This window comes from Taudactylus pleione, unplaced genomic scaffold, assembly GCF_031769625.1.
Source record: "Taudactylus pleione unplaced genomic scaffold, aTauple2 ptg000703l, whole genome shotgun sequence".
Lineage (NCBI taxonomy): Eukaryota > Metazoa > Chordata > Amphibia > Anura > Myobatrachidae > Taudactylus > Taudactylus pleione.
In genome coordinates, this window is record NW_028285105.1 from 3,753,783 (window position 1) to 3,768,600 (window position 14,818).

The 14,818-nt window shown below is 43.6% G+C and overlaps 1 protein-coding gene across 1 annotated transcript; it reads left to right on the top strand.

Annotated features, from left to right (window-relative positions):
* Positions 1–336: 336 nt before the first annotated feature.
* PLA2G12A (phospholipase A2 group XIIA) lies at positions 337–14,578 on the top strand. Its single transcript, XM_088456399.1, has 4 exons — positions 337–908; positions 7,008–7,084; positions 9,616–9,781; positions 14,067–14,578. The coding sequence occupies exons 1-4, from the start codon at positions 689–691 to the stop codon at positions 14,183–14,185; spliced, it is 582 nt and encodes a 193-aa protein (XP_088312525.1). The 5' UTR covers positions 337–688; the 3' UTR covers positions 14,186–14,578.
* The last annotated feature ends 240 nt before the right edge of the window (positions 14,579–14,818 follow it).

The window sequence follows — 14,818 nt, forward strand, 5'->3', positions numbered from 1 at the left end:
TCAGTTTTCAGAGTCCACGTCTCTAAAAAAAATATTATAGATAGATATTTCCAGAGAGAAAGCTTTCCTGTGACAGCTTGAAAACCCTGGAAATGAGAGACAGCTGGCAGCTATACTGAAGTTTGTGGTTCCACAATTGCATATTTTGCCACACTTCCTTATACAGTAACAGGATACGTACTTTAGCCACAGAAACGCACTTTCTCTTTCACATTCACACAGTAAAACAACTCAGCCCATCCCTGACCGCCCGCCAGAAATATTTCAGTATTGCTGCTGCTGCACATATGAAAGCCTCCCCCAGTAGTCATCCTGTGTGTTCCCCGCCCCTCCAGCCTGAATCATGTGTATACTCTGTATGTTAGGGCAGACGCAGGACACAGACATGTCCCACAGTAATGATGTCACCAAGCAAAGAACTTATTAATAACAGTTAGAGGAATCAGGATACTGGGACACCTGCCAGCAGCAGTACAACCAGTCATCCCTCGGTGCTGCCAGCAGTAAGCATGGGGTCCCGCTGCCGTGTGCGCAACTGACAGAGGATGGGGCCGCGCTCATCCGTTAGCAGCTGTCACCGAGTCGTATCTGGCAGAAGTTAAGCTCTGGCTCCCCCCATGCACCGGGCTTCTGAGCTGCCTCCTTTGTCCTTACTGACAATATATACACAGCTATAGCGCTGCTGGCCATGGGCCCCTGGCTGCCGCTCCTCCTCATCGCCGCCTTCTCCTACTGCCTGGCTGCCGGCCACAGGGAGCAGCAGTCCTACCAGCAGCCCGAGACCCCGGACTGGCGGATGACCCTAAAGTCCATTAGGAATGGGGTACATAAGATTGACATGTACCTGAACGCTGCCTTGGACCTGCTAGGAGGGGAAGATGGGCTCTGCCAGTATAAATGCAGAGATGGTAATGATCCGGATGCTGCATTCATATGGATTATTTCTTGTGGCTTTATATATAATTAACCATATGGTAAAAGTTCAGATCATGGGGTACACTAACATATAGATAGATAGAGATATATGTGTGTATATATATATATATATATATATATATATATATAATTATTTTTTTATTTTAATTCATTAAATTTAATTCATTTTCCCTTTTGGGATATGCTGTCTGGTCCAGGAAGTTACATTTCACTGTGTGGGGTGTTACTAAGAAATTGCTAATCTGCAAATGTGCAGTAACCTGTAGCAACCAATAATTTTGTTTTTTAGCTAACTTGAAGTAGTTTGAACAGAGCTAATTGCAGTTTGGTTGCTAGGGGCTCCTAACTCATTGCCGTAGTGCAAACTATGGAGTACATGGCACGGTTCCATATGTTGGATTGTATTTTGTATAGCACTGCAGAATATAGTTGTGTTTTACAGGTGTTACCTAATAATAGTGTTGATATCACATTTATTTTATATGTGAAAATAGGCTACATGAAAAATTGGTTTCTTTCAAAAGCATTCTACTAAATAGTTTTGTCCACTGTAAATGGCAGTATGCTGAAAAAGTATATATATATTTATTGTTTTATGTGGGTGATAAAATTCTCCCATATGATGACATTTTGTATTCTTATCTCTCAGCATCGTTCAGCCCAGAATTGTGTAATCTTGTTTCACAAACAAGTAATTTTGTTTTTTTTCTAATGAGTTTGGTATTTTAATGTTGAACATTAACTTGCACAGTTGTACAGTATGGTTTATATTACAACCAACTATTCATAGTTATGGGGTTTACAATCCTAATATTGAATTTGTGTGACTGATGTGTGTAATGTGGGCTCTTCTTGCTAGTAATGGTGATGACTTGTGAGTGGTGTTAATTAGAATGTTTCTTCTGGTGGTGGTGATGTTTTGGGAGTGAGGAGGGAGTGATTGGGTATGGAGTGTAGTTTGGAGTAATGTGAAAAGGGGAATGGAATAGGATCAAAATGAGGCCAGCGAGACACAGTAATTTTGGGCAAAATCTTTTATTGAGTAGTCACAATGCTGCTCTGTTAAGATCCCGGGCAGGTGGGTGGGGTTCAGTGATGAGTGGTGATGAGACTGGGGAGGTAGGTGGACCCTTTTAGGGGGCTCCTTCCCGTGCGGTTCAGTGACCTTGTACGTCACCCCTGCTGGACCTATGGTCGACAGTCTAGGAAGTCTCGGGGGGTGGGGGGATTTGCAGAGTGGGTTGGAACACCTGTGCGGCGTTCCGCGTGTTGGTGTGAGTCTTGGCAGTACTTACCTACCGGTAGGTTTTTTGTTGTGGTGATGTAGGTCGACGTTGCGGCCGTTGCAGATTGGTTGGAAGCTGCAGGTTTGTTGGTGAGCTGGATCAGCGTGTTGCTGGTGTGCTGCAAGTGCACGGCTGTTCTGATTGGTCTGCGGAGGTCAGCGACCGTAGTATGCAGCTGAAATTGGCTCTTGGTCGTGCCGCTGGTGGTGCGGAGCCAGAGATGTGGATGGGTGAGCTGCTGGGAGGCTTGGTTGCAGCGTGTGTGCTGAGACCACCCCTGGGGGGTGGTCTGCCCGGGATACTGATTCAAAAAAAGCCACGGAGGAGGGGGGATGTGGAAAGTGTGACCGGGATGGAGCTGGTCACTGGCGATGTTGGCTGGGCGGACTTGCGGCCGGATGTGCGGGATGCTCTTATCACTGACGGTCCCTCGTGGAAATGGGGATTGACGGTGGAGACACCCCTGGCCTGGAGTGAGTTGCTGAGCACGCCTGGGAGCAGGGGGGGAGAGGGGCTGGTCCGGGGTGGAGCCGGTCACTGGAGGTGTGAGCGGTGCGGACCAGCAGGCGGGTGGGCTGAGAGCTTTCTGCACTGGTGGTCCCTGGTGGGGATGGGGATCTTTAGTGGAGGTCAGCCTGGATCGGTGTCGGGTTTGATGTGAGGGTCTCCAACGCGTTTCGGCACAGGTGCCTTCTTCACCTCCTTGAAGAAGGCACCTGTGCCGAAACGCGTTGGAGACCCTCACATCAAACCCGACACCGATCCAGGCTGACCTCCACTAAAGATCCCCATCCCCACCAGGGACCACCAGTGCAGAAAGCTCTCAGCCCACCCGCCTGCTGGTCCGCACCGCTCACACCTCCAGTGACCGGCTCCACCCCGGACCAGCCCCTCTCCCCCCCTGCTCCCAGGCATGCTCAGCAACTCACTCCTGGCCAGGGGTGTCTCCACCGTCGATCCCCATTTCCACGAGGGACCGTCAGTGATAAGAGCATCCCGCACATCCGGCCGCAAGTCCGCCCAGCCAACATCGCCAGTGACCAGCTCCATCCCGGTCACACTTTCCACATCCCCCCCTCCTCCCTGGCTTTTTTTGAATCAGTATCCCGGGCAGACCACCCCCCAGGGGTGGTCTCAGCACACACGCTGCAACCAAGCCTCCCAGCAGCTCACCCATCCACACCTCTGGCTCCGCACCACCAGCGGCACGACCAAGAGTCAATTTCAGCTGCATACTACGGTCGCTGACCTCCGCAGACCAATCAGAACAGCCGTGCACTTGCAGCACACCAGCAACACGCTGATCCAGCTCACCAACAAACCTGCAGCTTCCAACCAATCTGCAACGGCCGCAACGTCGACCTACATCACCACAACAAAAAACCTACCGGTAGGTAAGTACTGCCAAGACTCACACCAACACGCGGGACGCCACACAGGTGTTCCAACCCACTCTGCAAATCCCCCCACCCCCCGAGACTTCCTAGACTGTCGACCATAGGTCCAGCAGGGGTGACGTGCAAGGTCACTGAACCGCACGGGAAGGAGCCCCCTAAAAGGGTTCACGTACCTCCCCAGTCTCATCACCACTCATCACTGAACCCCACCCACCTGCCCGGGATCTTAACAGAGCAGCATTGTGACTACTCAATAAAAGATTTTGCCCAAAATTACTGTGTCTCGCTGGCCTCATTTTGATCCTATTCCATTCCCCTTTTCACATTACTCCAAACTACACTCCATACCCAATCACACCCTCCTCACTCCCAAAACATCACCACCACCAGAAGAAACATTCTAATTAACACCACTCACAAACACACACAAGTCATCACCATTACTAGCAGGAAGAGCGCACCTTACCCCCCCTACCCCCATACGTTTTCAGTGCGGGAAAGGTACTCCCACACAAAGGTGCAGCACCCCGAAACCACAACACACCACCCCCTGGTCAACGAGAGCGCAGTTCTACCGCCCATCTTGATATGTGCAATGTGTCTGTATCAGTTACATCATAAGCAAACAAATATATGGGTCAATTCAATTAGTCATCACATATTTAAGTCTGTGAGTAAGTGCAGCTATATTCCGTATTTACGGTACCGCTGGACTCACCGATATTTGTTCACAACCCCATAGGGCTGCGTACAAAAATCCATGAGTCTGGGGCAAGTTTAGTTGCTGTTGCATCAGTAACTTCCTCCCCTTATGCCTAAATGAATTGACACCATAGAGGAGATGTAGCAAGATGGATTTAAAACGACAACAGAAATAAATGCTACACTAGCCTGCTTTAGCATTTATTTCTGTTGCAGCTTTAAATTCATCGGTCACATTTGACAAACCATAGTTTAGTAAATATACTCCATAGTGACTGATGCAGATGTGAATTCTAGGTGGCCATAATTACTCCTGCGTTTCAGGTATGAAACTATAGTCTTCATTCTATCACCCTGCACCTGTCACAACCCCGTGCAGTCCTCTTTCCTGCCTGGGGTGTCCCTCTCTTCTCTGGTGCTTCTAGGACACACTGGTGTGTGTGTGTGTGTGTGTATGTATGTATATATATATCAGAAGTTTGTGGCATCAGCTGAGTGTGCTAGAAGCACCAGTGCAGAGAGCAACACCCCAGGCAGGAAAGAGGAACTGCACGGGTTCTGACAGGTGTAGGGTGCTAGAGTGAACACTAAGGCTAAATGAGTATATTTGCCCATATGCTGCTTTGTGAGTGGGCAGCCCCTCTCGGTATGCTTAGTTTGCCATCTGTTATTATCAGTGCACACTTGCACCAGCCCTAACCTTGGTGCAAAGGATACAGCTGAAATTGTGTCATTATGCTTCAATCCAACTCCATGTAGGCCACAATTCTGTCAGCATGTTTTCATTGAACTTGGCCTACTTGAGAATGTCTCAATTCACTTCAGTCTCGAGTGAAGATGCCATTGAAATAAGTATTACTGCATTGCATACAATTTCTTTTGAAGCTTGCACAATGTGAATACACACAAGATAGACTCCGCATACAGATATAGACTTAACTTTGCATCATCCCAATACTGGTTTGCTCTTCTTTTTTGTGTGCTTATGTTTTTTTAATTAAGCAATCCCACATGGATATATTTATTTAAATAGTAAGTTAAGTAGCTTTTAAACATGCTATACATATCTATACCTTACAAATCCTCTCTCTTTCAAAATATCTTTGGTTCCCAAGCAAAAATAGCTGTAAGACTGGCTGCTACACAGACATCGGCTCACGGTTGATGCTTGATCCAAGTGGGCTGATGGACGTCGCAACCATGTGCCCCACGCCGGCAGGGGAAAGGGCAAGGCTGGTGAGCTAGTTGTTTTAGTATCCACGTGGACCGGAGCAGATTGGGATGGAAAACCAGCCCGGGAAATTTCTGGAAGCAGCCCTAATGGAGGCGGGGTCTGAGGGGGTGGGGTTTAAGCTGGCGGGATCCCTCCTCATAGGGCCTGATTCTGCGTAGGACGCAGTAGCTGCCTTCCTTGTGTCTTTTGCTGCAGTTGTGTCTATGACTTTATGCTAATGACGCTACATTGTCCAGTCCTGGCGTACATCCAAGTATACAAGGACTGTAGGCTATTCAGATGGATCTCTTGCATCCGGTATAGGCTGGTGCCAATGCGCACTGATAGAGTGAAAGTGGCTACTATCACAATAGATGGATGGCGGTCACATAGATGCATGTAACTCTGAACACAGGCGAACGTCTGCATTTATTTCCGAGTACGCAGCCGACTTGCTTGATCTGTTTACAGTATGTATTGCCTGTTTTTTTTTATTTTTTAACCAAATTATAAACTTAATATGTAATGCTAAAACAGTAGTTTTACACTGATATGTTGACATCTTAATGTCGGCAATCACCGATACAGTAAAGTAAGTACCCTGAGCCTAACTCTTCCCCTTGCATCTGTGGATAGTTCCAGTGGTCGCAATTGATGTTGAAAAACTGTGGTTGTGGCAGTATGTCCTTATCCCTAAATCTAATGTCAGCATTTCACTGTCAGCATTTACGATGTCGACATTGTGAAAATGGTGACCTATTTCAGATGTGGACGTCTTGGCGGTAGACATTTCAACAATGTCGACATTATGAACGTTGACATGCTGACTGCAACTGTAGTTCTCCGTACATGACACAAGTATTGTAATGCTAGGGGGTAAATCTACTAAAGTGAGAGTTTTTAGAAGTGGAGATGTTGCCCATAGCAACCAATCAGATTCTAGCTGTTATAGTTAAATGTTAAGTAGAATTTTGTTAGTTTGCTAAGCAAAACTTGTTTTTAAAATGATCTTTAAATGCTATAATGGTTGGTTATTAATAATACAATGTACTACTTTCGTGCCTTATCTTCTCACTGGAATAAAACCATGTACCCATTGTATCTGCCTTTTCAATGCAATTTAAATAAAGATCTTGTGTAGATAATGTATCTTTCATCTGCGTGCCATCAATATAGGAATATTTATCAGGTCACTGACTTTTTCTTTTCCCTTTCAGGCAGTCACTTATTATATGGCTTTAGAAGTGTCTGGGGCCATGTACTGCAGTTTATTGGTGTATAGGCTTTACCATGCACAGGGGACCCCAATCTATATAATGAGTAGTTGCTTAGTTCTTGTTGTTGTAACAATGCACTACTCCTTATACACAGAAGGGAACTAGCCACAGTTTGATTTAATATGAAGCGAGAAGCCTGTTAGTTTTTATATTCTATAATTAATGTGTCTCTCTTTTTCTTTTTTTTTCCCCACAGGATCAAAGCCAGTTCCACGCTATGGTTACAAACCTGCACCGCCTAATGGCTGTGGATCTCCTGTTTTTGGTTTTCATGTAAGCAATACCTTACACTCACAAGCCTTGAGCTCAAACTACAAGATAAATTGCACATATTACACCTGTCCCTAAAGACTACAGCGGAATGGTTATGGAGTCTTATTTTGAAGTAAAAACCAGGACACCCATTTGACTCAAAATATTCTACCTATAACTCCTATTAAGTCCAAATAAGTTGAGACCGTTCTATGAATATATTCCAACCTTGGGCCATATTCAGTTAGGAGCGCAAAGCCGTTTTCGCATGTTTTTTTGCAATAATTTAGGCTTTTATTTTTCCTCCGTGTTCAATTCCATTCCGTTTTCACCTATGCGAAAAGTCAAGAAACTGAAATAGGCGATACTTTTTCTCCACAGAATAGCAGGTGAAAAAAGTATAAAATCTATATTGTGGGGTGCAGATGTTGGGAAACCACTCATAACCCTTGGTACAGGGGCCCACTCCCCCTACCAAGGACAATTCACCCAAAAAAAGGAAAAAAAGAAACAGGTTTACCCAAAAACACCTTCGAATTTTGGGGTGAAAAGGAAAAAAGTGGGGACAATTTAAAACACTAGCGAAATAAGGTTCTGGGGGTGCTCTAAGAAGGGGCCCAGTGTTTTTGGGATTGCAGAAGGAATTTCACTGTTTCTTAAACTTCACTTTAGAGACATTAAAATATGCTAGTACCCATTTACAAGCATCCCAAATTTGATGGAACTACTTATTTGCTGCAAAAAACACTGCTTTATACCATTCTTCATCACTTTTACCAAGACACTAATAGCAAGAAATTACCACCACTCAAGTACCCTAAATAGTTCAAATAGGGCTAATACTAAACAACCATAATGATTTCCGAAGTCAGCCCATCTTTTTGTGGGGTACAGAGTGATTCCTCCAAGTCTGACAGTACTTCCGCCTGTTCTGCGTTCGCCGCTTGCTGTTTTCGCCTGTTTGGTAATTGAATATGGCGGACAGCGGGGACGCGAACGATAAGTTTTCGTGGCCAAAACACGTGATGTAGGCGAAAAGTCAGGTAGGCCGAACTTTTTCGCGGATGCAAAACTAATTGAACATCGCCCTTTTTCTGTTCATTTTGGTTTAAATGATGGAAAAAGAAGTATATGCCGATCTGTACACTAGCTGCAGCTGCCTTACTCAGCTGGCCATGCGAATGGAGCTTGCACTTGTGTACAAGACACTGAAGTGACAATGTTTAGGCTTTGGGCACTAGGTGAATTAGGTGCATTCACATCAATTATTTGCAAGTATAAAACACTGATCACTGCAAATAATATTACAATACGCATTTTCCAAACAAAGCAATGTGACTGTTTTCTAAATAGCAGAATATATGAAAACTGCTTGTGTTTACAAGACCTTAAATCACATACTTTTGTCAAATTATCCTAAAAGATATACAATATTCTATTTCATATGCATTTGCTTTAATAATTAATGTAAAAGTAAACTAACCTGTTATGCTTACTTTCTGATTAGTTCTGTACCAACAAATAAAAATATGGGGTAAAATGTTCATAGTGTGTATTCTAATGACGACTGTGGAGAAAGGGCCTGATTCATTACGGATTGCACCAGCGTACGTAGATCGGCCGATGGTGCGTACTGTCTATGTATCGCAGTGCGCGTGTGTGAGTTGGCATTGCGATAGCACTGCGATCACCTACGCAGATACAAAACCGTCGCAGATCAACGGACGGGACGTCAGCGTTTGGGGTGGTGACGGGGTGGGTAGGAGAAACGCAGGCGTGCCTGTCCGTTTGAACACCGTTGCCACTGCGACGAAATACGCTGCTTGTGTACTCACTGTGCGCGGCGAGGTTAGCAATTTCTGAGTAAGATACTTTAGTTATTGTCACTAACAGTCTTCTACACTATCCTACTGTATTTGTCACTGTTTGGGGGGTTCAGGATGATCCCCTACTCTTTCATATTGGCTGCACACTGCAGAATTTACATGTGACCGTCATAACTTGCCGTTTATTACTGAATTTTAAGGGAATTGTGAGCGAGCTTTAAGATAGGTTAACCTGCCAGCAGAGGGCACTGGACCTGTGGCTAATTGCATCAGCCCCATCATTGGTATAGCAATCGGCTTTTTGGTGACTGATTCACATTTGTCGCATGCATAGCTAGACACAGCTGGAGATAGTCAGAGACAGTCTACATCTAGCAGCCGCCTGTCCTAATCTCCGAGGTCTGGTTAGCAACAACCCTGATGATAATCCAATTGAAATTGATCAGATCATAGTAAATAGTAAATTAAAATATTATGTTGGAAAATGACTTCTGTTAGTTTGTGTAATTGGTAATCTTTCCACCACACTAACAGCAAGTTGCGATCATCTTGTTTATACATGTTCGCATAGAAAGTTTTGACCATTCCTTCACAATCACACCGGTAATTCATGGTATTATTCCTGTTCTTTTCTTTCACATATAGCTGCATTATTAGGGATTATTCATTTAGATTGTTTAGTGTACCTGATTCGCATAGTTCTCTTAACGTGATTTCTTTTTCTAGTTCGATGTTGGCATTCCCTCCATGACAAAGTGTTGCAATCAGCATGACCGCTGCTATGACACGTGTGGTAATATGAAGAATGACTGTGACGAGCAGTTTCAGAGCTGCCTCTCCAAAATGTGCATAGGTGTGCAGAAAACCCTGGGCATTTCAGAGAGTGTGAAAGGTAAGGATAATTATATAGCTAATTTTTACTTGTTTTAAAATGCATTGGTCTAAGCCAATGGGTAACTTAACTTTCTCCGTCATCCAATATGGGGACATTGCTCAATATGCAGGAGCTGTGCACTTTAAAGGTTTATCTTTATTTTTTTGTAGTATAAACCTCCTCCCCTCTCAACACTTCCCGGGTTTTAGCTAAGTGCCCTAAGGAGTTGGGCAGGTAGGAGAAGCTGTCTAGCAGTTTAAATCTTTTCTCTTTATTATTTATTTATTCATGCATTCAAAAACTTACTTTTGACTGTTCTTGGCTAGCACCTACATATTGTCAGGATAAGGCATGGCCACAGGAAAGAGGGGGAACTTGCATTCCCCGAATTAGGGTTGGCAAAAGAGTGGGCTTGCTCAGGTACTTGGAGATATTCAGCACCTCCATAGTTACTCAGCAGCATTCCACTTCAAAGAGGCTGGGCCGTTAGGGCAGGGGGATAATCAATATGTAATCTCCCTTGGGATCCAATGGCTGGGCAATCTTCCCACTGCGACGACCGGTCAGGGACGGGCCTGGGAAAAAATAAAATTAGAATTTCCAGGGGTCAGTTGGTGGTCATGGCATTGAGGACTTGGTAATGGCAATGTGTAACATTTTGAACATGATGCATATGGAGGAGCCTTTTTTTATTTCTACAAAGGATTTATTTAATAAAATATGAAAAATAAGAATAATAATATTTCAGCTCAGTTGTACAAATTGGTGATGGAATTATGGTTAAACCACTCTTAAGGGTCTTATACCACTTAATCCACCCCCATATTTAAATTTACCATTAGAGGTGCCGTAAACAGAGACCAATATTGTTAGAGCAGTGGTCGGGGAACAGGGGTAAATTACCCCACATGGGGTAAAACTGAAATTCCTGGGGGTAATGGATGCAGGGCTGGAGGTGCACGTGAACCTGGTGCGCCACTGCACCCGGCGCCGCAGGGGGCTCTAAGCCGGACGCCCGCTGAGATGTTATTACCAGCGGGCGCCTGGCTCCTTCCCTGCAGTGCCGCGTTAGCCGGAGGCTGGAGTTCTCTTCTGAATTCCAGCTTCCGGCTCTCCCCATGCGCACTATGGGAGAGACGTCATGACGTCTCCCCCATACTTCCGAGGAGCAGCCGGGCGGTCAGGACGGCGGCGGATGCAGGAACGAGGATTAAGGTAAGTGTTTTTTGTACAAGGGGCACTGCTACAGGGGCATAACTGTGGGGGCACTGCTACAGAGGCATAACTGTGGGGGCACTGCTACAGGGGCATAACTATGGGGGCACTGCTACAGGGGCATAACTATGGGAGCATAACTATGGGGGCACTACTATAGGATTTCCTTCCTTTCAAATCAAGGGGGTAACGTCTGCGTATCTAAATATATTTTGGGGTAAAAAAGTTAGAGGATTAATCCTTAGGGTACTCCAAAAAAGGATGTAGTGGGAGTGGATGACGTCTCGTTGATGGAAAGCATGTATAAATGGCTGATGGCATATAATGGAAATCAGGAGAGGATTGCATTGCCGATGCCATGATAATAGAGTATTTGCTGTGAAAAGCACTTTTGTGAAGGTGGTTACTGTGGATTGTATTTGACAAAAGCCAGATTGAATGGAATTTAGCAGGGAGTAATGGTGCTTACACACTGTACGATTAAAATGCACAATATGAAAGATAACTACAGTCAGGTGCATAAATATTGGGACATTGACAGAATTTTCATATTTTGGCCTCTATTCACCATCACAATGGCTTTGAAATGAAACAAACAAGATGTGCTTTAACTGCAGACTTGCAGATTTAATTTGAGGGTAATTACATCCAAATCATGTGAACGGTGTAGGAATTACAACGGTTTCTATATGTGCCTCCCACTTTTTAAGGGGCCAAAAGTAATGGGACAAACTAAACAATCCTAAATCAAACTTTCACTTTTTAATACTTTGTTGCAAATCCTTTGCAGGCAACTACAGCCTGAAGTCTGGAATGCATAGACATCACCAGACGCTGTGTTTAATCCCTGGTGATGCTCTGCCAGGCCTCTACTGCAAATGTCTTCAGTTCCTGCTTGTTCTTGGGGCATTTTCCCTTCAGTTTTGTCTTCATCAAGTGAAATGCATGCTCAATCAGATTCAGGTCAGGGGATTGACTTGGCCATTGCATAACATTCCACTTTTTAGCCTTAAAAAAAACTCTTTGGTTGCTTTTGCAGTATGCTTCGGGTCATTGTCCATCTGCACTGTGAAGCGCTGTCCAATGAGTTCTGAAGCATTTGACTGAATATGAGCATATAATATTGCCTGAAACACTTCAGAATTCATTCTGCTGCTTTTGTTCAGCAGTCACATCATCAATAAATACAAGGGAACCAGTTCCATTGGCAGCCATACATGCCCACGCCATGACACTACCACCACCATGCTTCACTGATGAGGTGGTATGTTTTGGATCATGAGCAGTTCCTTTCCTTCTCCATACTCTTCTCTTCCCATCACTCTGGTACAAGTTGATCTTTGTCTCATCTGTCCATAGGATGTTGTTCCAGAACTGCAATGGCTTTTTTAGATGTTGTTTGGCAAACTCTAATCTGGTCTTCCTGTTGTTGTGGCTCACCAATGGTTTACATCTTGTGGTGAACCCTCTATATTCACTCTTGTGAAGTCTTCACTTGATTGTTGACTTTGACACATATACGCCTACCTCCTGGAGAGTGTTCTTGATTTGGCCAACTGTTGTGAAGGGGTTTTTCTTCACCAGGGAAATAATTCTTCTGTCATCCACCACAGTTGTTTTCCGTGGTCTTCCGGGTCTTTTGGTGTTGCTGAGCTCTCCGGTGCGTTTTTTCTTTTTAAGAATGTTCCAAACAGTTGATTTGGCCACACCTAATGTTTTTGCTATCTCTCTGATGGGTTTGTATTGATTTTTCAGCCTAATGATGGCTTGCTTCACTGATAGTGACAGCTCTTTGGATCATATTGAGAGTCGACAGCAACTGATTCCAAATGCAAATGTCACACCTAGAATCAACTCCAGACCTTTTACCTGCTTAATTGATAATGAAATAACGAGGGAATAGCCCACACCTGTCCAGGAAATAGCTTTTGAGTTGATAGTCCCATTACTTTTGGCCCCTTAAAAAGTGGGAGCCACATATAGAAACCGTTGTAATTCCTACACCGTTCACATGATTTGGATGTAATTACCCTCAAATTAAATCTGAAAGTCTGCAGTTAAAGCACATCTTGTTTGTTTCATTTCAAAGCCATTGTGATGGTGAATAGAGGCCAAAATATGGAAATTCTGTCAATGTCCCAATATTTATGCACCTGACTGTATATCGATCATATCGTTATCGTTTACATCGTGCATTTTTCGGTGCCTCCAACCCACCAACGACCTGCGATCCGCGGGCATGTATGGACGATAAAGATATTGTCCATCGACCGTGCATGCAGGCCACCGTGGTCGATATCGACCAGGTTACTATAGGGACCCGCGATCGTTGATCATGGGTTGGTGGTGTGCTGGATGATCGAAATCGATCATCCAGCACACCGGGAGATCGTTCAACGATATTGATATCATTGACGATTGTCCCATGTGTATTCACCATTAGAGATTAAATTTTTTGTAAATATGGCATTTAAAGTACATTTTATGTCAAATGGGAGTAAAAAAATGGATTGTAAGCTGCAGTGCAGTGATGGATCAAGAGAGGGTTTCATGAGAAAGGGAATGATGATTTTGTGTTTAAATACCTAATAGGTAAGTGTAATTATGGCGATGGTTCTGGGGTTTCTGGTGCAACGCAATATGAAGCCAAACTGTCAGTGTCTTGGCACTTACTATTATTGTTGGGGCAGGTGGAGTTAGGTTAAAAACAGGAACCAATGATTCGCAGGTAATTTTAATATTCTATCAAGTACATTTTTATTTAGCTGTGCATACTGCGTTAATGTTTTCCAGTAGCATTCTGTGTCAAAATAATACTTTTCTGTAGGATGCCACTATGAAAAAAAAGCAAAAAGTTATAGTAGTATATATTGAATTTCTAGTCTTTAAAATCAGAGCAAAACTAGAATTTCTTTATTTTGCATGTAAGAGTTGTGCCCAGATGATGGGAGGGATGGACACTATTATTTGGAAAGAGCAACCTTATTCAGGCACCGAGCCAAGTCTATGAGGAGTGCTGGCCAAGCAGATCTATGTAATAATAATCCTTTTTTTTAACTACTAATGACTTTTTATTTTCATCTTTTAGCTTGTGAAACGACAGTGGCACTCCTGTTTGATGCAGTCATACATTTGGGATGCAAACCCTACATGGAAAGTCAAAGAGCTGCTTGCATCTGTATGTATGAAGAGAAAATAGACTTGTGATAAAGTACACCCAGGAAATTTGTTGCAGTAATCACAAATTAAAGTGAAAAATTGCTCAATATATTTGAAAATTGCTTTATATTTGCTGGAATGTTTAATGAAGGAAATTATTAGTTTTTTCCATATTTTGCGGATAATCTAGCTCAAATTAATTAAATTATTTTTATATATTTTTTGTATGTATAATGTAGTACTGTTTGTAATAAATCTTAATTGCCTCAATATTGGTTAGATTTTATAAACTGTGCAAATATTATCTTTTGCAGAGGCCATTTTATTGTGTTTACAGCAAGTCAAAAGAGAAACCCAGAAACCCCTTGGTATTATTTTCAGATGCTGTACACTTATAAACTCTAGTTAAGACACGGAAATTGGGTGCAGAGCTATCATTGAAGTTTTTTCCTGAATTTATATCAAAACTGAAGGTTCTTATGTTTCCTTGACCCTGAAAAGGAGTTTGTTAGCTTTTCCTATTTCACAAGTTCGCTGTTAAAACCGAACCCATAAGTACTACATTTTACCCAGTGTTTGGGTCTGACATACTGAAATATGCTGTTTTTAAAACCTCATCCGATTGCTCTATAAAGATGGTAAGTTGCAGGGGATGGCAATCGCCTGGTCTGTCTGCCATCT

Coding starts and splice junctions, on each gene's coding strand:
- PLA2G12A (XM_088456399.1), top strand. CDS start 689: ATGGGCCCCTGGCTGCCGCTCCTCCTCATCGCCGCCTTCTCCTACTGC. Junction 909..7,007: donor CCAGTATAAATGCAGAGATG/GTAATGATCCGG, acceptor TTTTCCCCACAG/GATCAAAGCCAGTTCCACGC. Junction 9,782..14,066: donor CATTTCAGAGAGTGTGAAAG/GTAAGGATAATT, acceptor TTCATCTTTTAG/CTTGTGAAACGACAGTGGCA.